Source organism: Eumetopias jubatus, unplaced genomic scaffold, assembly GCF_037043125.1.
Source record: "Eumetopias jubatus isolate StellerSeaLion01/CBP00866 unplaced genomic scaffold, mEumJub1_p1.0 scaffold_4, whole genome shotgun sequence".
Taxonomy (NCBI): domain Eukaryota; kingdom Metazoa; phylum Chordata; class Mammalia; order Carnivora; family Otariidae; genus Eumetopias; species Eumetopias jubatus.
In genome coordinates this window covers 2,790,906-2,808,493 of record NW_028274810.1, presented here as the reverse complement: position 1 = coordinate 2,808,493, position 17,588 = coordinate 2,790,906, and the positions used below count along the sequence as shown (strand labels likewise).

General features: G+C 40.2%; 2 protein-coding genes across 9 annotated transcripts in view; both read right to left on the bottom strand.

Annotated features, from left to right (window-relative positions):
- Positions 1-2,809: 2,809 nt before the first annotated feature.
- Positions 2,810-17,249, bottom strand: CTSK (cathepsin K). Of its 2 annotated transcripts, none has more exons than XM_028088217.2 (8): positions 13,852-17,249; positions 12,231-12,354; positions 11,637-11,759; positions 11,396-11,551; positions 10,225-10,443; positions 5,704-5,869; positions 5,356-5,461; positions 2,810-3,498 (listed from the first exon to the last, which is right to left on the bottom strand). In XM_028088217.2, the coding sequence occupies exons 2-8, from the start codon at positions 12,351-12,353 to the stop codon at positions 3,399-3,401; spliced, it is 993 nt and encodes a 330-aa protein (XP_027944018.1). In that variant the 5' UTR covers position 12,354; positions 13,852-17,249; the 3' UTR covers positions 2,810-3,398. The 2 variants fall into 2 exon arrangements, with proteins under 2 accessions (XP_027944018.1, XP_027944017.1); XM_028088216.2 differs by lacking the exon at positions 13,852-17,249 and adding an exon at positions 12,828-13,830.
- ARNT (aryl hydrocarbon receptor nuclear translocator) overlaps positions 15,373-17,588 on the bottom strand; it is a 66,223-nt gene continuing 64,007 nt past the window's right edge. For all 7 annotated transcript variants that reach the window (XM_088022273.1, XM_088022275.1, XM_088022274.1 and 4 more), the window contains one exon: positions 15,373-17,384. In XM_088022273.1, the coding sequence (XP_087878399.1) occupies positions 17,295-17,384 (90 nt within the window). In that variant the 3' untranslated portion in view covers positions 15,373-17,294. The remainder of the gene's footprint in view (positions 17,385-17,588) is intronic.

Below are 17,588 nucleotides of genomic sequence, written 5' to 3'. Positions count from 1 at the left end.
TATTAAAGAAATAAAAAATTATATAATGACAGATTTAAATGTATGATCACTTTAAAACTTTGTGTTAAAATATCAATCATTAATTGCAGTCTTTTTTGTAACTGAGAACACTGGAAATATAAATTTTGACTTACTGGGATTCAGTTAAATTAATTGGAATTTCATGCATCTATAAAAATAATAACGTTTCTAGGCCAGGATCTATCAACTCTAGCATCATTTTGGAAGTTTTATCTAATGCAAACAGACAGGAAGAAATTAAGAGATAAAAATCAGGAAGAAAAGGGTAAAATTTACCTCTGTGGGTGATACACTTGTGTATTCAAAAAAATCCAAGAGAATCAACTGAAAAATGTATAAACAAAAAGAGAATTCAAGGTAAGGTATCTGAGTATAAAAACTAACATAACAGAAATCAACAGCTTTGGGCGCCTGGGTGGCTCAGTTGGTTGAATGGCTGCCTTCGGCTCAGGTCATGATCCTGGAGTCCCTGGATCGAGTTCCGCATCGGGCTCCCTGCTTGGCAGGGAGTCTGCTTCGTCCTCTGACCCTCCCCACTCTCATGTGCTCTCTCTTTCTCATTCTCTCTCTCTCAAATAAATAAAATCTTTAAAAAAAAAAAAGAAACCAACAGCTTTCAAATATACATCTAATTAGAAATTATGTTAGAAAGACCCCATTTAAACTGCAAAAATTAAAAAAAAAAACCTGCAAAAAATAATAATAATAAAAGGTAAACATCCTGGGTTGCAAAAAGGTTAGCAAGAAATGGGCAATATCTTTAAGGGCACAAAAGAGTACTTGAAAAAATATAAAGGCATTTCTTATTCTTAGTAAGAATCAGTAGTATAAAGAGGTCAATTTTCCCTAATTAAGATATAAATTTAAAGTGATCTAGATAAAAATACTAGCGGGATTTTTGATAAATTGACAAGCTGATTCTAAAGAGCACATGGAAAAAATAAAAAGCAAGAATATTCAGGAAGAATTCTAGAAAAGGAGGGTAATAAGAGGAAGACTAATTAGATATGAAAACACAGTATAAATGTGTGACACTGATCAAGTATACATATTAATGTACCAGAATAGAGAATCTAGGTATCAATTCAAATACATACAGGAACAGAGTAAATTTGTTGTTCACTTATCCGTACAAAAGGAAATTCTAAAGAATGTTCTTTAGGCAGAAGGAAAAAATCCCAGATCAAAATGACCGAACAGTTTGGATTTGCCCGGTGGGGAGTCAGACATCTCTCAAGCTCATCTTTAGCACTTCCAAAGCTCAACAAAAACTACTTGCAGATTGCTGAAAGTTCTCTTTCATGCCTATACATTTGAATATGCTACCCTTTGGGCGTGGAAGGCCTTTTCCCACCTTCCCATCTGCCAAACTCATACTTAAACTTCAAAAACGTTCAGGACTCATTCTTCTGTGCAGTATTCTTTCTTTGAGAAGAAGTAGAATATGTGCAGTGTCTCCTAAATGTTGACTTTTCTCCAATTTCTTGCATCTCCATTTTGTTCTCCATCTGTTATTTGTTCTTTACAACACTGCCTGCCGGAGGGATGTTGCTAAAATATAGATCTGATCATGTCTGTCTCCGGCTCAAAAATATTCGATGCCCACTAAATGCCTGTGTATCTATAAAATAAAGTATGAAGTTCTTGAGACATAGAAGGCATTCAAGGCCTTCCAGGATTTAACTCCAATCCACTTTGCTCAGCTCAGTCATCTGTAGTAGACTATAGACGCCTTTGCACCCTACTCTGGGGTCACACCAGCCCTCGCCATTCCTGCAGCTCTCTAGGCGCCCCTGTTCACCCAAAATTTTCTGCCTGATATTCCCTTCCTCCCTCCCTCTATCCCACCCCCACACCCATTTTTCTGCCCATTCAGATCTTTCAAAGCTCTGTTCTCATTGAAGCCTCATCTAAAAGCCTATTAAGAATTAATGATTCATTCCTGAGCTTGCATAATTAGGATTTGTTTCATTATGGGTGGTGGTGTTTATATGTCTGTCACTAGTCTATAACATTCTTGAGGTCAGAGCCATGTCTTACTAATTTGTTTCATCCTCCTACCCTGAAATACACTGCTTACCACAGGGTAATAAATATTTACACACAAAAATAAATAATTTTTGTGTAGAATGAAATAACATAGTGCCTGACACCTGATAAGTATTGAATAAATGTGAACTCTTTCTAGTGGTGATAATAGGTGCTCAATAAACATTTTGTGAAAAATGGCAAAACTGGTTGTGCTGATTTATTATTTTTAGTCAGCCACTTTCTTTTAGAGTTAATACTGCTTGGAAACCATTATAAAGAGTTTTAGTGTCCTCTTTTGATGACAGCAAATGTTTAGATTGTAGAACCTCAGAAAGGGCCCTAAGATATTTTTCAAGACCCAGGTTTAATCTGGTTCCCCTATAGATAGAATTAAATATTGAAGTCTCTTTATATCCATGGAACCCCTAAAATTTAGAAAGCTCTTAGTACATAGTAAGCACTTCATAAATGTTGAAGAAATGAACAAAATAAATGAATTAGGATGAACTGTTTATGTTAGAGACTCTCCAAGCAAACTGGGAGCACATCAAATATAAGGAATATGTATTTTTTGTTTTTGTTTTGTTTTAAAGTTTTATTTATTTAAATAATCTCTACACCCAACATGGGGCTCAAACTTACAACCCCAAGATCAAGAGTTGCACACTCCCCCAACTGAGCCAGGCAGGCGCCTCAGATATATGTTTTTTTCCCCATCTTTCTGTCTCCAACACCTAGCAAAGTATCTGACACAAAATGAATGTTTACTAAATAGGTATTTATTAAATTAGAGACAAGAGATAAATACTTGGTTTACTTTAAAAATGCAAAGAAGGAAAAACACATTTATTGTATCACATAAACTTGTACCAAACATCTATGAATAGATTTATGAATTGGGGTGGAAAACATAGAAATTTCTATCTTCGTGATATAGAAGAAGTGAACTTGGAGACTGAGAGGTCAGGTCACCTTATTCCTTTAGGTGGTTAAAGCTAACTAGTCACTGTGAATGAGAATCTACCTGAAGATCTCTAGCCTCTGATTTTGCACAGCATCAGCTCCAGGACAACAGTCCGCAGGCTGTGTCACACCTCCTAGCCTAAGAATGCACACCTGTTAGGGAAATTCCTACTGCGGCCACAGTGAAAAATAAAGGCCTTGGGTGGAGAGAAGGAAAGTAGTAGGGGTGTCACTTGAAGCACAGACGGGGAAATTGAATGGACAATCTCTACATTGCTACATCTGCTTCAAGAAAAGCACACCGACTCCCTTCCAAAAGTACATTAGTATGTCACACCATCGTGGAAGGAATGGAAAAGCAGGATGAGGTTGGCTGGCTGAAGTCACATCTTGGGGAAGCTGGCCAGGTTGGCAATGCCACAAGCGTTGTTCTTATTCCGAGCCATGAAGATATAGCCTTTGTTTCCCCAGTTTTCTCCCCAGCTGTAGGACCAATGAAGGAAAATACTTAGTACCCTCAGTTTATTTATTCATTAAAACACTTACTGAACATTGTGCTGATGGTATAAAAAAAATGAATAAAATAGTTTTTACCTTTGAAGAGTTTAAAGGAATGGAGAGAAGGCATAATGCTCTATAGGCCTCAAAGGTAGGACAGATTGCTTGTGATCAAGGGATCAAAAAAGGCTTAATTCAAGAGGTAGCATTTGAAGTGAGCCCAAAGAAATGGGATGCCAGCAGAGGAATATTAAATGAATACTAGAGGCAGGAAAGTACGGGTCATGTGTTAAGATAATGTGGCTGAAAAACAGGGTGCCTCACAGGCACACAGTAGGAGATATGTCTGGAAAGGCAGATTGAGATCGGGTTGAATTATCTTTACTGCCAGCCTGAAGAGTTCGACTCTGTGGCCCATCCTAGTGGAGGAGACACTGAAAGTTTCAAATTGGGAGTGTAATATGGTCCAATTTGTGTTTAAGGAAGTGTAATCTTGAAAACATGAGTCTAGAACATAAGAAAGAAATAAGAGAGGCTGAAGCAGGTGATCTTGGTCTTAGTGGGTAAACCCAAGAGGAGAGATGAATGAAACTATGAGAATGAATTAGATTGCTAAGGAAAGAAGTGGAGAGAATGGAAGACAAGGGGGCGCGGGAGAGGAGACTGGTCAATATATCTTCCTAAATTGTTTTCAGTCTTTCCTCCAACCAGCAAATTCTCCAGTTACCCAATACCTTTTACTTAAGACCTGTACCCTACTCCTATTCCCTTCTCTAGGAGTCTCCAGTGATCCTGATCCTGCTTAAGTGTGTCCCTTATTCCTCCCAGCAATCTTGGATGCAGGCTCCACCCTTGGCACCTGACCAGGCAAGGACAGAATAAGTACTTGGGGCTGGGAGTCGAGAAAGGGGGGAAATGGACAGAAGCTGTGGGAGAAGGAGCACCTTCTTAGAAAGGGGCTTGGGTTCGGCCTTAGTTGGGACAGTGATCTGCACAGTCTACCCTGCCAGTCCTCTAGGCAGCAGCCCCACTTGCTTATAGCACTGTTTTGGCCTGTGAACTCCCCAGTGTTTAGGACTCTTGTTCCCTGAGGGCACCAAGGACAGAAAGTTTAGTTAGTGTTGTTGCCAAGCTGGTATTGGCCAATGAAGAAAGGAAAAGTGTAATTCTCATTAAGTCTGCCCCCTAAAATCACAAGGGGCTAAAGAGGACTGGGAAACCGAAGTACTGTGTAGTTTTATTTATTCCCAACAATAGGGAAGGAAACACTAATTTTTGTTGTTGTCATATCTACTTCCCAAAAAGTGTTTCTCTTCACAGACTTCAAAATCTTTGGCCAGTTTTTATATATGTTATCCTAAGTATATCTGGACAGGCAAAAAGTTGCACAAGAGGATAATAAACCTTTACACTGGTTCCTTACTGCTTTCAAACAGACTGATGATGGAAAGCTTCCTAAGAAATTGATCACCTTATAGAAAAAAAGAAAGAAAAAACTACGTAATTCTAAACCTTCTGCTGGTTTCTTGGTGCTATTGTATGTTCTGGTTAGTTAGGTCTGTCTTTCTTAGGGGGCTCTGAGATCACTGAAGGCAAACATTCTGTTCCTTTCTGTACAACTAAGCACCTTGCATGTGGAGCAGCTGCCCGACACAGACTCTGAGTACTACTGTCTGGCCATTAAATGTTAGTTAATAGCCTCTAATTGGGAAGGGAGAACTAAAAAGTCTGAGACAACGACAACCTTCTCCTGAAGTGAGAGAAAGAAATATTGGGAAATTGGAGTTGAGGTTGAGTGTTAACAGGGTGATTGCGTGACAAACTTCGTATCCCCATCATTACCTGTTTTTAATGATCCAGTGCTTGTTTCCTTTCTGGATGCCATAGCCCACGGCCAACACCGCATGGTTCAGATTATCGCTATTACAGTTTTCATCATAGTACACACCTATGGAACAAACTATCAAGGTGAAGCTTTCTGTAGTCCAAGGGCCACCCTGTAGAATCCTGCCACGTCAAGAGGACTGGTGACAGAGAGATGGCTGCACTGTAGCAGCTGTTCCGTTTCCCTCGGTCAGACTCAGTCTCAATGCGGAAACTAGTACTGCAAATGCTCAGTGGCCTTCGAGAAGGTGCCAAGCCCACATCGTAAGAGATGGTTGATTGTGCTCTCTAGGAACAGATCCTTACCTTTGCTGTAAAACTGGAAGGAGGTCAGGCTTGCATCGATGGCCACAGAGATGGGTCCCACTCGGGCCACTGCCCTCTTCAGGGCCTTCTCATTCCCCTCAGGGATCTCTCTGTACCCTCTGCACTTAGCTGCCTTGCCTGTTGGGTTGTACATACAACTTTCATCCTGGAAAAAAAGGAGGTTAAAACAGGACTAGGACAAAACAGCAGGCCAGGAACTCGTGGGTGAGAAACTCCATCAAGGCTGAGTGATGTCGGTGAACTGACAGGGGCAGCAGACCTAGGGTCTTTAGAGAGGGTCTGTTCTCTCCTCACCATTTTAGACAACTATAAAAAAAGAACATGAAAAAGTGGATACCTTGCACATACACAAAAATCAGCTCTCGGTGGTTTTAAATCATAAATGTGAAAGGAAACATTGTCAAACTTAAGAGAGAGAACATTTTTATTCCCTCAGGGTAAAGACAGATTTCTGGAACAAGGTGCTTTTAAAAGCACAGATCATCTTCTGGCCACGTAGTATATGTAAGCCTCAGAGGGCAGGGAGTCACCAGCTTCTCTGTGGGGAGGTGGCCAAAGCCAAGGCCCAGCTAGAGGGAAGACCTGGGCCCCATATATATATATATATATATATATACCAGGGGAACTAGTATGAGGCAAAGAGTTTTGGCTTGTGCTCTTGAAAGCACATAACATGACATTAAAACAAATTAAAAAGGAACTTAGCAATTTAGTCTGTGGATTTCCAACATTATGCTCTGGAGGTCCAGTTAACAATAATATGTTTCATTGGCAAGCCACAGTTACGAAGTCTTATGGCAAACCATGTCAAGGTGGTGTATTCTTTTTGGCAATTCATTTTCCTACAGACTACCCCTTCAAAACCCTAAAGTTGAATCTATAGGAACATGTTATCTAACTATTAACAATAATGGCAGCATTTGACATGATATTCTAAGATTACAGTAGTTTCCTGTCTTAATTTCTCAGGATTCCTTTGTTTTCTGCCATATAATCCAAACCTTGATGCCTCCTAGTGCCAAAAATTGTGCAAATCTATAAGTAATTATCTCGGAAATGGCTTTGGAAGAATGTCATGTGATGATACTTTGAAGTCAGAATAAGCTGTATTATGGCTGGAATGAGCTTAAATTACTATATTACCTGACTGCTGCTCTATCAGATAGATCTCTTTTCAAGTTTTATTTTTCTTTACTTCCCTCCATTCATTCATGTGTTAATGTGAGAAGTTCTTTTAGTTTTAGATAATTTCCTTTAAAAACTGTAAAGTAGATACACACTCAAGATTCAGAATATTAAAAAAAAAGAATATGGGTGTGCCTGGCTGGCTCAATCAGTAGAACATGTGACTCTTGATCTCGGGGTTGTGAGTTCGAGCCCCACGTTGGGTGTGGAGATTACTTAAAAATAAAAATCTTAAAAAATAATAAATAAAAATGGAATATGTCTCTTACATGGCTCATTCTTTATTTTAATTGATTATGAGACCAAAATCATTCCACATTGCTCTCAAATGTTGAAGAGATCATTTGAAGGGGCAGGAGAACAGAAAATAGAAGTCAAATGATCTTTCTATTCCAAATTAAGGTTTCAGATATTATGTAAATTTCATTTATTCAAACTCTCTGAGCTATTAAACTGTCTCTCAACAAACTGATTAATATAGTACCATGTAATCGATATAAGCTGTCAATGGATGAGTAATCAACTATTAGTTCTGATGGCATTTAATTTTTTTAACAGAGTTACACAATCCTTTAAATTGGCTGTCTGGATTAATCAATATGGAAAAAATTGTAAACGTAGACCTGGTTTGGGGTGGGGGTTTTTTTGTATATACTGTTGGGATTTAATTTTTTTTATGATTTATTTATTCGAGAGAGAGAGAGAGAGCATGAGTGGGACAGGCAGAGGGAGAGGGAGACAAAGTCTCAAGCAGACACCACACTAAGCGTGGAGCCCCTTGCAGGGCTCAATCTCACAATCCTGAGATCATGACCTGACCCAAAACCAAGAGTCTGACACTCAACCAACTGTGCCACCCGGGTGCCCCAGGATTTGCATTTTTTTATATCAAGTGACAACAAAAAGTCGTCAAAAGAATAACAATTTAAAAAAGAATATTTTGGGGCGCCTCAGTGGCTCAGTTGGTTAAGTGTCTGTCTTCCCCTCAGGTCATGATCTCAAGGTCCTGGGATGGAGCCCCACATCAAACTCTCTGTTCAGTGGGGAATCTGCTTCTCCCTCTCCCTCTGTGCTCGTGTGTGTGCGCACTCTCTCTCTCTCTCTCAAATAAATAAATCTCAAAAAAAATAAAATTAAATAAAAAAGAATATTTTGCCACATTCAGGTTATCTTACTGACTGGCCTGATGTAGTCAGAATTTAAAAGCTAATCTGTTAGGGCAGCTTTAGTATGGTGCCCTAAAGTTCGCACCTTATTGTAAGTAGCAGCTCCAGAATTCAAATACGGACTTAGGACCCAGGGGTTCTGAAAATTGTATTCGGATTAAAGAATTTTCTTTTTTAGGTACAAACTCCAATTTCTCTGCCTTGTATACCTGATAACTAAAAAACCACAACATGGAATAATAATGGGATGAAATTTACAAATTAATAATCTGTTTTGGTGTGGCCAATGTTCATGAAAATATGTTGAAGTGACTTTACTATATTGGTTGTTGAGTATCCAGTGAAATGGATTTGTTCATTTACATTAATGAGCATTTATTGCAACAGACATCATTTGAGATAACTAAACATGAATAAAACTCATTGCTACTGGATTTTTTAAAGACACAAATTACAAAGGAAAATAATTTTACTAGTCTGAAATTAAGAACTTTACTGATTTGAAAGATATAAAAAGACAAATGTTCAAAAAAAAAGACAAATGTTCACCTAAAACACACACAGTATTCGTATCAGATATCTTTTTAAAATTCCTAAAAATCAGTGAGAAAGAGAAAAACAACCTAATTAAAAATGTACAAAAGATATAAACAGTCAATTCACTGAAGAAGAAATGCAGATGGCCAGAAAAACATTAAATATACTAATGAAGATGGGACAATGGGAATTCTTATACACTTCACGTGGGAACATAAATGTTTCCAAACAATTTGGTAAACAATTTGTCATTATCTAATAAAGTTGAAGATGCATGTACCCTAAGACTCAGACAATTCTGTTCCAAGGTATTATATTCTACTAAAGAAAATCTTGCACATTTACATAGAAGACATGTTGGAAATGTTTGCAGCAGATGAACTGATACAGTAGATAAATCTTGGTGCTGCTACATGACTAGTGGTATGAATTTGAGCATACTATTTTATCTCCTTCAGTGTCAATTTCCTCACCTATAAAGTGAGGATAAGTTTACCTTACATGTCTGTTATGAAAATTAAATGGGAAAATGAATTAAGTACATGGCTTAGTACATAGTAGCCATCAATCTTTTTTTAAGATTTTATCTATTTACTTGAGAGAGGGAGAGTGAGTGAGACAGAGAGAGAGAGAGAGAGAACAAGTCGGGGGGGAGCAGAGGGACAAGCAGACTCCCCCATGAGCGCAGAGCCCGACGCAGGGCTTGAGCCCAGGACCCCAAGATCATAACCTGAGCAGAAGTCAGATGCTTAGCCAACCGAGCCACCCAGGTGCCCCACAGCCATCATTCTTTTTTTTTTTTTAATATTTTATTTATTTATTCATGAGAGACAGAGAGAGAGAGAGAGGGAGAGAAGCAGAGGGAGAAGCAGGCTCCCAAGGAGCAGGGAGCCTGATGTGGGACTTGATCCCAGGACCCTGGGATCATGACCTGAGCCGAAGGCAGACGCTTAACCATCTGAGCCACCCAGGCGCCCTAGCCATCATTCTTATTACTCAAACTTGCTATCTCTGCTTCAAAAGCTCCTACTGCAAAAGCCCTATGCAACCCTATTATCTATCAACCCCATGTATATAAAAACCCTTAGATCTTCCTTTTAGATAAGAAAGGTCTTCCTATTACTAATGGAGGAAGTGAATTAATCTCTAAAGTTAAAAACAAGTATGAAGCAACTTATGTTTTCTCTCATTTTGTACATATCAGCATGTTATTTACATAATACATACATAATTTACATAAATATTCCCAAAACCCATGCTGAGATCATGCAAAATAAAGGCACATGATTCAGTAAATTAGTGTGGCAGGTTTGGGATCTGTGACAGGAGTGGTGGAGCTGAGCAGGAGGTTGTGGAGGCATACTCAGATGTCTGTGGGGTCACCCGTGCTCTCTTTTCCTCAGGGCAAAGAGACAGAGTTATGATGGCCTAAGCCCCCCAAATCTCCTGGGCTGTGGCAATCTTCTTGGCCTTCTCTGGGAAATTATCCTATCAAGAAGGCAGAATAGGGGAACAGAAAACAGTATTTCTGGAATTGTTTCCAGTACAAACTATCATGTTGGGGGAAGGAGGAGCCATTACTGAGCTGTATAACTGTGTGGTGTGGTCTCACCTGTCCCACATATGGGTAGGCATCTTCAGAGTCAATGCCCCGGTTCTTCTGCACATACTGGAAGGCATTGGTCATGTAGCCCCCTCCACAGCCATCATTCTCAGAAACACAGTCTACCAGGTTCTGCGGACTCAGATTTAAGAGTTTGCCAGTTTTCTTCTTGAGTTGGCCCTCCAGGGCACCCACAGAGCTAAAAGCCCAACAGGAACCACACTGACCCTGAGAGGCATAACAGAGCAATTATCAATCACTGCTGTTCACCTTTTTGTTTCTTCCCTCTAAACTGCCTGATGAAATTCCAGCACACATGTCCCCTTTTCTGTGAAGTCTTCCTATTTCCCTTTGTTTAATATTTGTTACATTTTTCTATTGTTTTTGTTTGCATTGATAACTGTTGTTACCATTGTTACCATTGGCTGTAGGGGGGCGGAGCACTGGCTTTGCAACCCAGAAGATCTGTGACCTTGAGGAAGTTACTAAACCTCTCTGTGCCTTATCTGTAAAATGTGGAAAACTGCTCAATTATGGATTATGGAGATTTAAAAAGTTAATTCATGTAAAGGATTTAGAAGTTTCTGACACACAACAATCTCTCAAAAAGTGCTATTACTATTAGTGTTTGTTCAGCTAGATAATACATTTTTCTTTCTTCCCTGTTCTATTTTTTAGGACTGAGAATTTCTTGAGGACACGGGTTATGTCTTAGTCATCCTGAATCTTCACTGCCTAGCACTGTACCTGGTGGGTTCTGAAAAGCATGTTTGTTGGATGAATGTTAACTCAGTTGTTGATCTAGTTGATATAATCAGCATTGCTAAGACTGAGGGGAAAGTGGCATTCTCCTGCTGGTTAGAGTGTTAAGATCGTAAAAAAATTTTTTGGAAATGGTTCTCTGTAACCTAGCAGTTCCAATTTAGGGTTTATTTTGCATAAATATTTGCACATGTACATGAAAACATATGCACAAGGGTGTTTACAGCAAGACTACTTGTAAAAAAGAAAAAAACAGAAACATAAATGTACAAAAATAGGCAATGACTTAAATAACAGAATAGGCTATATTCTCTTAGCACTGGGAGAGATCACTTAATTCCTTACCCCCTCTTCCTAGTTCCCTCCTACCTTAAGAACAAAAGAAGCAGAAAGAGGTCATCAGGAGAAAGGAGGGTACCTGGTTCTTGACAGGAGTAACATATCCTTTCTTTCGATAATCAATGGAGTCTGGAGTTCTGCTTTCCCAGTCTGGCATATAGAGGGTATCATTACTGTGGGAATGAGAGGGGGGTACTTTGAGTCCAGTCATCTTTTGAACCACCTCTTCACTCGTCTGGGACAAAGAACAAAAAGGCAAGGCATTAGCAGGGAACTAAGGCAAACAGGGCAAGTAGGCCAGGAGCTGAGGTTCAACTCACCATGTCCCCCAAGTGGTTCATGGCCAGTTCATATGTATGGACACCAAGAGAGGCCTCAAGATTATGGATGGAAATATGCTTCAAGTTTTTTTCCCAAATTAAACGCCGAGAGATTTCATCCACCTAAACAGAGCATAGTCAATACTGGCACAGACTGTGTCCTGTGTATAAAGTTACATAAGTAATAATGTGGAGGTTTTTAGAAGAGGAAACTTAAAATCATAGAGTTTACCGCCTAGTTGGGGAACTCACCACGGAATTATTAAGAGCATACAAAAAGAAATATGCAAACAAATACAAAAAATAGAATGCAAAGCTCTGGAGAGATGTACAGAAAATTGCTTATGGATGAATAGCATTAATCTGAGAAGCCCTCCCCAAAGAGAAATGTGAGTTATAAAGAAAAGGTCAGAACTTGAGGGAGGGTGAGTCAAGGAGTAGGAATGAAACTGTATGTTAAGTTAGAGAACAGGGGCAGGTTTCCTTGGTTGGAGTGGTTAAGGTATTCAGATTAAAGAAGGGAGTCTGGAAATTAAGACTTGAGGTCTCCAGTTTCAGCTCCCCGACCATGCTCCCCTCTATGTCCCCAGGCACCTTGCTGTTATACTGCTTCCCGTAGGTCTTCTTCCATAGCTCCCATTGGGTGTCCAGTATCTCCTCAGGATATAGAGCAAAGCTTGCCATGGGCAGCAGCAGCAGAACCTCGAGCCCCCACATCCTGGGGAAGGGGATAATTAGAGGAGATTCTTCTGTTTGCCAAGGGGTTCATAGCCTGGCTTGGGATGAGGAAACAGCTGGAGCTATATTCCCAGACAGGTGGTTCTTAACCTTTGGGAGTCATGGACTCCTTTGAGAAGCTAATAAAATATTGTAACCCATTATAGTCCCACTCATCCGAAAAATTCATGCACACACAATAATTCTGAGGAATTCATGAACCCAAAGATAAGAACGCCTTCCTTGGGACCATGATGCAAAGGAAAACAAGGATTTATAAGAATAAAAGAATTGAGGGTGATTTGCATATGATAAACAATGATAGGAAGGGTCTGGGTTTGGACTGGGTGCTGATACATTTGGTTCCAGGTATTTTGACCTAGGGAGATTACACTTACACACACACACACACACACACACACACAGAAAACCAGAAATGGGATAGAAAAAGGACAATCAGAATGGACTCGGCACCTGTTTCCTCCAATGTCCCCTGCAGACTTGAAGGAGATGGACAAGGTTGGAGGTTGGAAGGGGGTTGGAGAATACACAAAGGAGAGATTTCCAGCTAAGTTTTGCTTCCTGACCATTTCTTCAAGGCATTATTTACTCCCTTGCCCTAAATTCTGATACTTTCCCAGATCTTGCCAGGAGAGGACCCGAAACAGCTGACAGTATCTCCTATATTCTAGATGTTTACTGTCTCGTCTTGGGCATTTCTTCCTCTTTCTCTTCCTGCTCCCTCCTCAGGCAGGAAACTGCCAGTAATCTCAACCAGATGCTGTGGGCAGTAAAGTTTTTCTTTTTCCGACAACAAAAAATCTCTGTGATTGCCTCACAGGCCAAAAAGCTTCAGAACCAAAGTTTGTTAGAAGAATGTAAGACAAAAAAGCAGTGTTCTATGATCATTAAATTCACAGCTTTCAGAAGTTTACTCTAGCTTCACTCATTTTTTACAGCGGCTTGCTTAATTCCATGTTCCCCATTTTAAGAACAATTTACAGTCGAAGCAAGTTATATAGCTTGCATCATTTTTGATTTTACAGTCCCACTTTTGTGTAATCTTTGTAGACTGGCAAAACATTCAATAAGACATTTAATATCTGGAGAGTTAAGGGCTTTGAGACAGAGTATAAAAGCACCTCTGGGCACCAGTCCTCCTCCCCGCTAGCAAGTTAACCCTTTTGGTATCTTTGGCCAAAACAGAAAACCCGACAAGGAGAGGCCACTCTTTTAAGGGATGGGCAAAGGATTCCCTATATCCTTAGCTTTCACTAACAACTATGTATACATACATATTAATCGTAGCAGAAATCCTAAAGATTTCCAGGCAAATTTTATTTGGCCAGGAAATGACCCAAGATGGGCATATTGCTGTTTTCACCTACACAGCCTACAAATCTCAACCTTATCCCCAAGTCACTACATCCCTAATATCCCTAAAATGGAGAAAGGAAGGAATGAGAAGCTAAAAGATCTAGCAAGTAGAAAATGTTACCTTCTGATAGGGATCTGTGCTCTGGGCTCCGTTCGCTGGGGAGTGTGGATATGTGGGCGGAGAACTAGGGGTGCTGGATTTATTCCATCAGGATTACGGAAGTCAGTTTCAGCTGTGGGCTGGAAAATTTGAATAGGGGAGGGAGGCGGGGAAAGAAATGCTGAGAGAAGCAGGGTTGGGAACGGAAGGAGGCAGCGGATTTGCAGTGTATCTGGGTGAGTATGGAGTGTGCGTGCCAGGGTGGAAAGTTGCTAGGTATTTAGTTTCACATGACTGTCTCTGAGGACAGACAAAAGACTTCAATACACATTACACAAGTTGGGGCTTACCTTCACTTTGATGGTTAATAGGACACAGTCCTGGTCTCCCCCATCCTTCTTTATTGTATTTATTATATTGGGGATTACATCTTCTCCTGTCCTTTTCCTGTTATCACCCATCTCTCCAACTTTGAAACCTTAGTTTTCAAATTTGTGTCTGACCCTCACAGCAAGGATGAGGGAATAAATACAAAAGACTAGAAAAGAGTATGCAGGAAGCCAAAGGCTCCAAAATCACTTGTAGTTTATAAGCTTGTTGGCTAAAAGTTGTCAGTAGCGCTCCCAGCCTAATAAGGTTTTGCTGAGGAAGGATAGGCCCAGAAAGTCCAGATGAAACTGGTTCTAAAAGTAACAACAACAACAACAAAAACCCAAAAAGAAACAGTACTCTGAGTTATTAAGGACTTTACTTGAATCAATGCCATAAGCACTGACAAACTCACATGTGACTTCTTTGTTGCTAAAATTCTCAGATGGTGGGATGCCTGATGAACACTATCTGTTTCAATTATTAAAATCCCTGATCCAAGACCAGTCATGTGAGCTTCTCCAAATGATTCCAACATCCAGGCATGTGACAGATCATAAGAGTCTAGTTCAGTCCCTAAACCACATCCCCAAACTCCCATTTTCTTCCATAAATAGAGACGGGGGAAGAGGAAAAGATGGTCCTTGGAACAGAAAAGATAATACATAGGACAGATTCAGTTCCACCAAGATTGCATACATAGACCCTCAAGAACACAGGTTTATGCCTGTAAGTTTTAAGATTTGCTAATGAACCATATGGTCCTAGAGGGAAACCAAGTCCAGACCTGAATAGTTTAAATTTCCCCATCCCTAAGTCCTTTTAATCCAGGAGAGCAAGACATACTAGGGGGAAGGGATCCGATGTGCCATACTGATCTCAAGTCCCATCTCTGTCTCCTGTGGAGGACTTGGGCAATTCCCCAACTCCCATCTCATGGTCAGATGTCCCTGCTGATTTTACTCAGAATGAGTCAGGATCAGGAGGACAATCAAGGAGTGCTGAGTGATCAGAGCCCTATGATTTCTGAATCCTGAAATTGTAGACACACTGTGCTTTATGTCTGCATATTTGGAGTTCAAGCTATGGATTCAACTAGTTGTGGGTATTTGTTGTTTATGAGCTGGAAAGGAATAATAAAAGCCGCAATCAAGATCACACAACACAAGAAAGTTTACAAAAGGAAAATATTTTAAAATCTTTGCTACATGTCATTATTTTTGCCACTGTAAAGCTCAGCACAGATGCCAGCAGTACAGAAACGGCCAACAAGAAAAAAAACAAAACAATCAAAAATAAAACCCTGAAGGAAAAGCAGAAACAAAACCCCCAGAGCATCTTTGCCCTCCCCTCCTTCCCCAAAAGCCCTATAATAACTGTACAATATTATAGTCCTGATCACATTTAAAAACAGTCAATTATTAAAAAACAAGGATTCCATTGGAAACTCAACTTTTTGGTTTCTCAAATTGTGATATAAATATATATGTATACGGTATGTGTGCACATAGAATAAAAAAATAAACTGTCTCCTTTTCAACTCCACTACCTGGCACCAGAGGTTTTCAACACCAAAACTACCTGTTTTGGAGACAAAAGGGAGAGAAACCCAGTAATGATGCTCTCTCAGCCTCTCTAAGGCCACTGTGCTCCTCAGTCTCCTATGGCTATGTTTAATATGTCTTCTCCTTATTTAATTCAGTCTTGCACTTAAGATACTGGCCTGAGCCAATCAAAAAAAAAAAAAAAAAAAAGGCTGATACATACGACTGTTACCTGAGGAAGGTAGAGAGTGAGAGGAGTAACCACTATCTGCATTTTATATGGCTATAGTTAACTCAGTGACCCTGTCACAATGGGAGTCCAGGCCCCATCTATCACATGGATTTATACTCTTGCATCAGAAAGCAAAATCCAATCTTAAGCCTGGACGGAGTAAAAGGAAGAACTATAGGTCCAGAAAAGACCTAAGTCTCAGTTTCTAGCCAGACTGAATTGAGCATGGTATGAAAGAGGCTACTTTGCAAAAAGGCTTGGTATTTGGTTTGAACTCCAGCAGTGAAGATTTCACTGGGACGGCTAATCCAAGAAGTTGAGTTTCCATGCAGAAATAACCTCTACAGAACACACATCATATGTGATTCTGACAGAAAAATGCAGCAAGTACGGCCAAGTATGGGGCTTTTGAAAGGGGTTTATCTTCCCACCCTAAACACCTATAATGTTTACAGATCTTCCATATAAGGTGAGAGCACCAAAAGCAGGAACGACCCAGCTTTACCACTAAATATGTTCGATGAGAGAGACCAACCGTATCAACAGAAGACTTTATATATGTGCTTACAGTTGCATACTGGCTGGGCACTGATGTAAGTGCAGCAAAGACATTTATTTAAATACTCTTTGGCTGCAATACTAAGTGGAAAATACCTAGAAGACTTAACTCCTTAGGACTCTTTGAAGAATACACAGAAAAACAAAGATAAAATCTGGGACAAATTTTGCATAACTCCCTAATAGGGAGAAAAAAAACAAACATAGAAACACACGTGTGCACATATATGGGTGTGCACACACACACTCTTTCTCCCTCTTCCTCTCTCACTTCCTCACTCACCAGGCAGCAGAAAGAGCCTACACTCACTTCCTGAAGCCCTACATATACCTACCATGTTTCGTGATCCTCAAATATGAAGACATTTCTCCTTTCCCCCACCTTATTCAGAATTTCTTTCCAAAAACAAGCCACAGTATCCAAGGCAAATAGTGGATGCCAGGTTCTCCAACCTGCCTCTTGACCCTAGCACAATCATTTCTGCACAAATCTCTGGTCAGGAGACATAAGGAAAGGCATTAACTTCACCCAGCCTCAGTTTTCAAAGGATCCCCAAAGCCTTCAGGATTTGCCCCATTTCTTCTACAAATGTTATCTCAGAAGCAGAAGGGCAAGGAAAGGCCCAAAGGGGAAGGGGGTACACATTAGGGGTGAGGGAAGGGAAGGGAGAGGGACTTTTATTCTCTTTACAGAAAAGATTTGCTTTTTAAAAACAAACAGTGATTTTTCTCCCCCACCCCTTATCCTCACCCCAATAGTTCTATTCTGAAAAGGAGGGAAACATAGTTAGGTCAGGGAATTCTTCGTTGTTGTAGCTGTTGCTCTGGTCTCCCAGCATGGACAGCATCTCCTGATAAGAGAAACAGAGCAAGTCTGGTCACAAACCTTAGTCCCTCACATTTACCGAGCTTCTTCCCAACATCACCCCTAGCCCCACAGAGTTCCTGTGGGGCTGAGCTCCCTGAGCCTTCCCTACTCCCAGGAACTCTTGGATTCCTTTACATAACAATTTTGGTTCCTAGTCCCTTCTCTGGCTTCCTCCTACAGTTCCACA

Bases quoted from the DNA above. Each gene is read 5' to 3' on its own strand.
- CTSK (XM_028088216.2), bottom strand. From the start codon at position 12,943: ATGGTCAGGAAGCAAAACTTAGCTGGAAATCTCTCCTTTGTGTATTCT. The intron at 5,462-5,703 runs GTAAGGATCTGT...TTTGTTCCATAG, and splicing joins CTTCCAGTTTTACAGCAAAG to GTGTGTACTATGATGAAAAC. The intron at 3,499-5,355 runs GTAATGATGGGG...TTGGTCCTACAG, and splicing joins CACTGGATCATTAAAAACAG to CTGGGGAGAAAACTGGGGAA.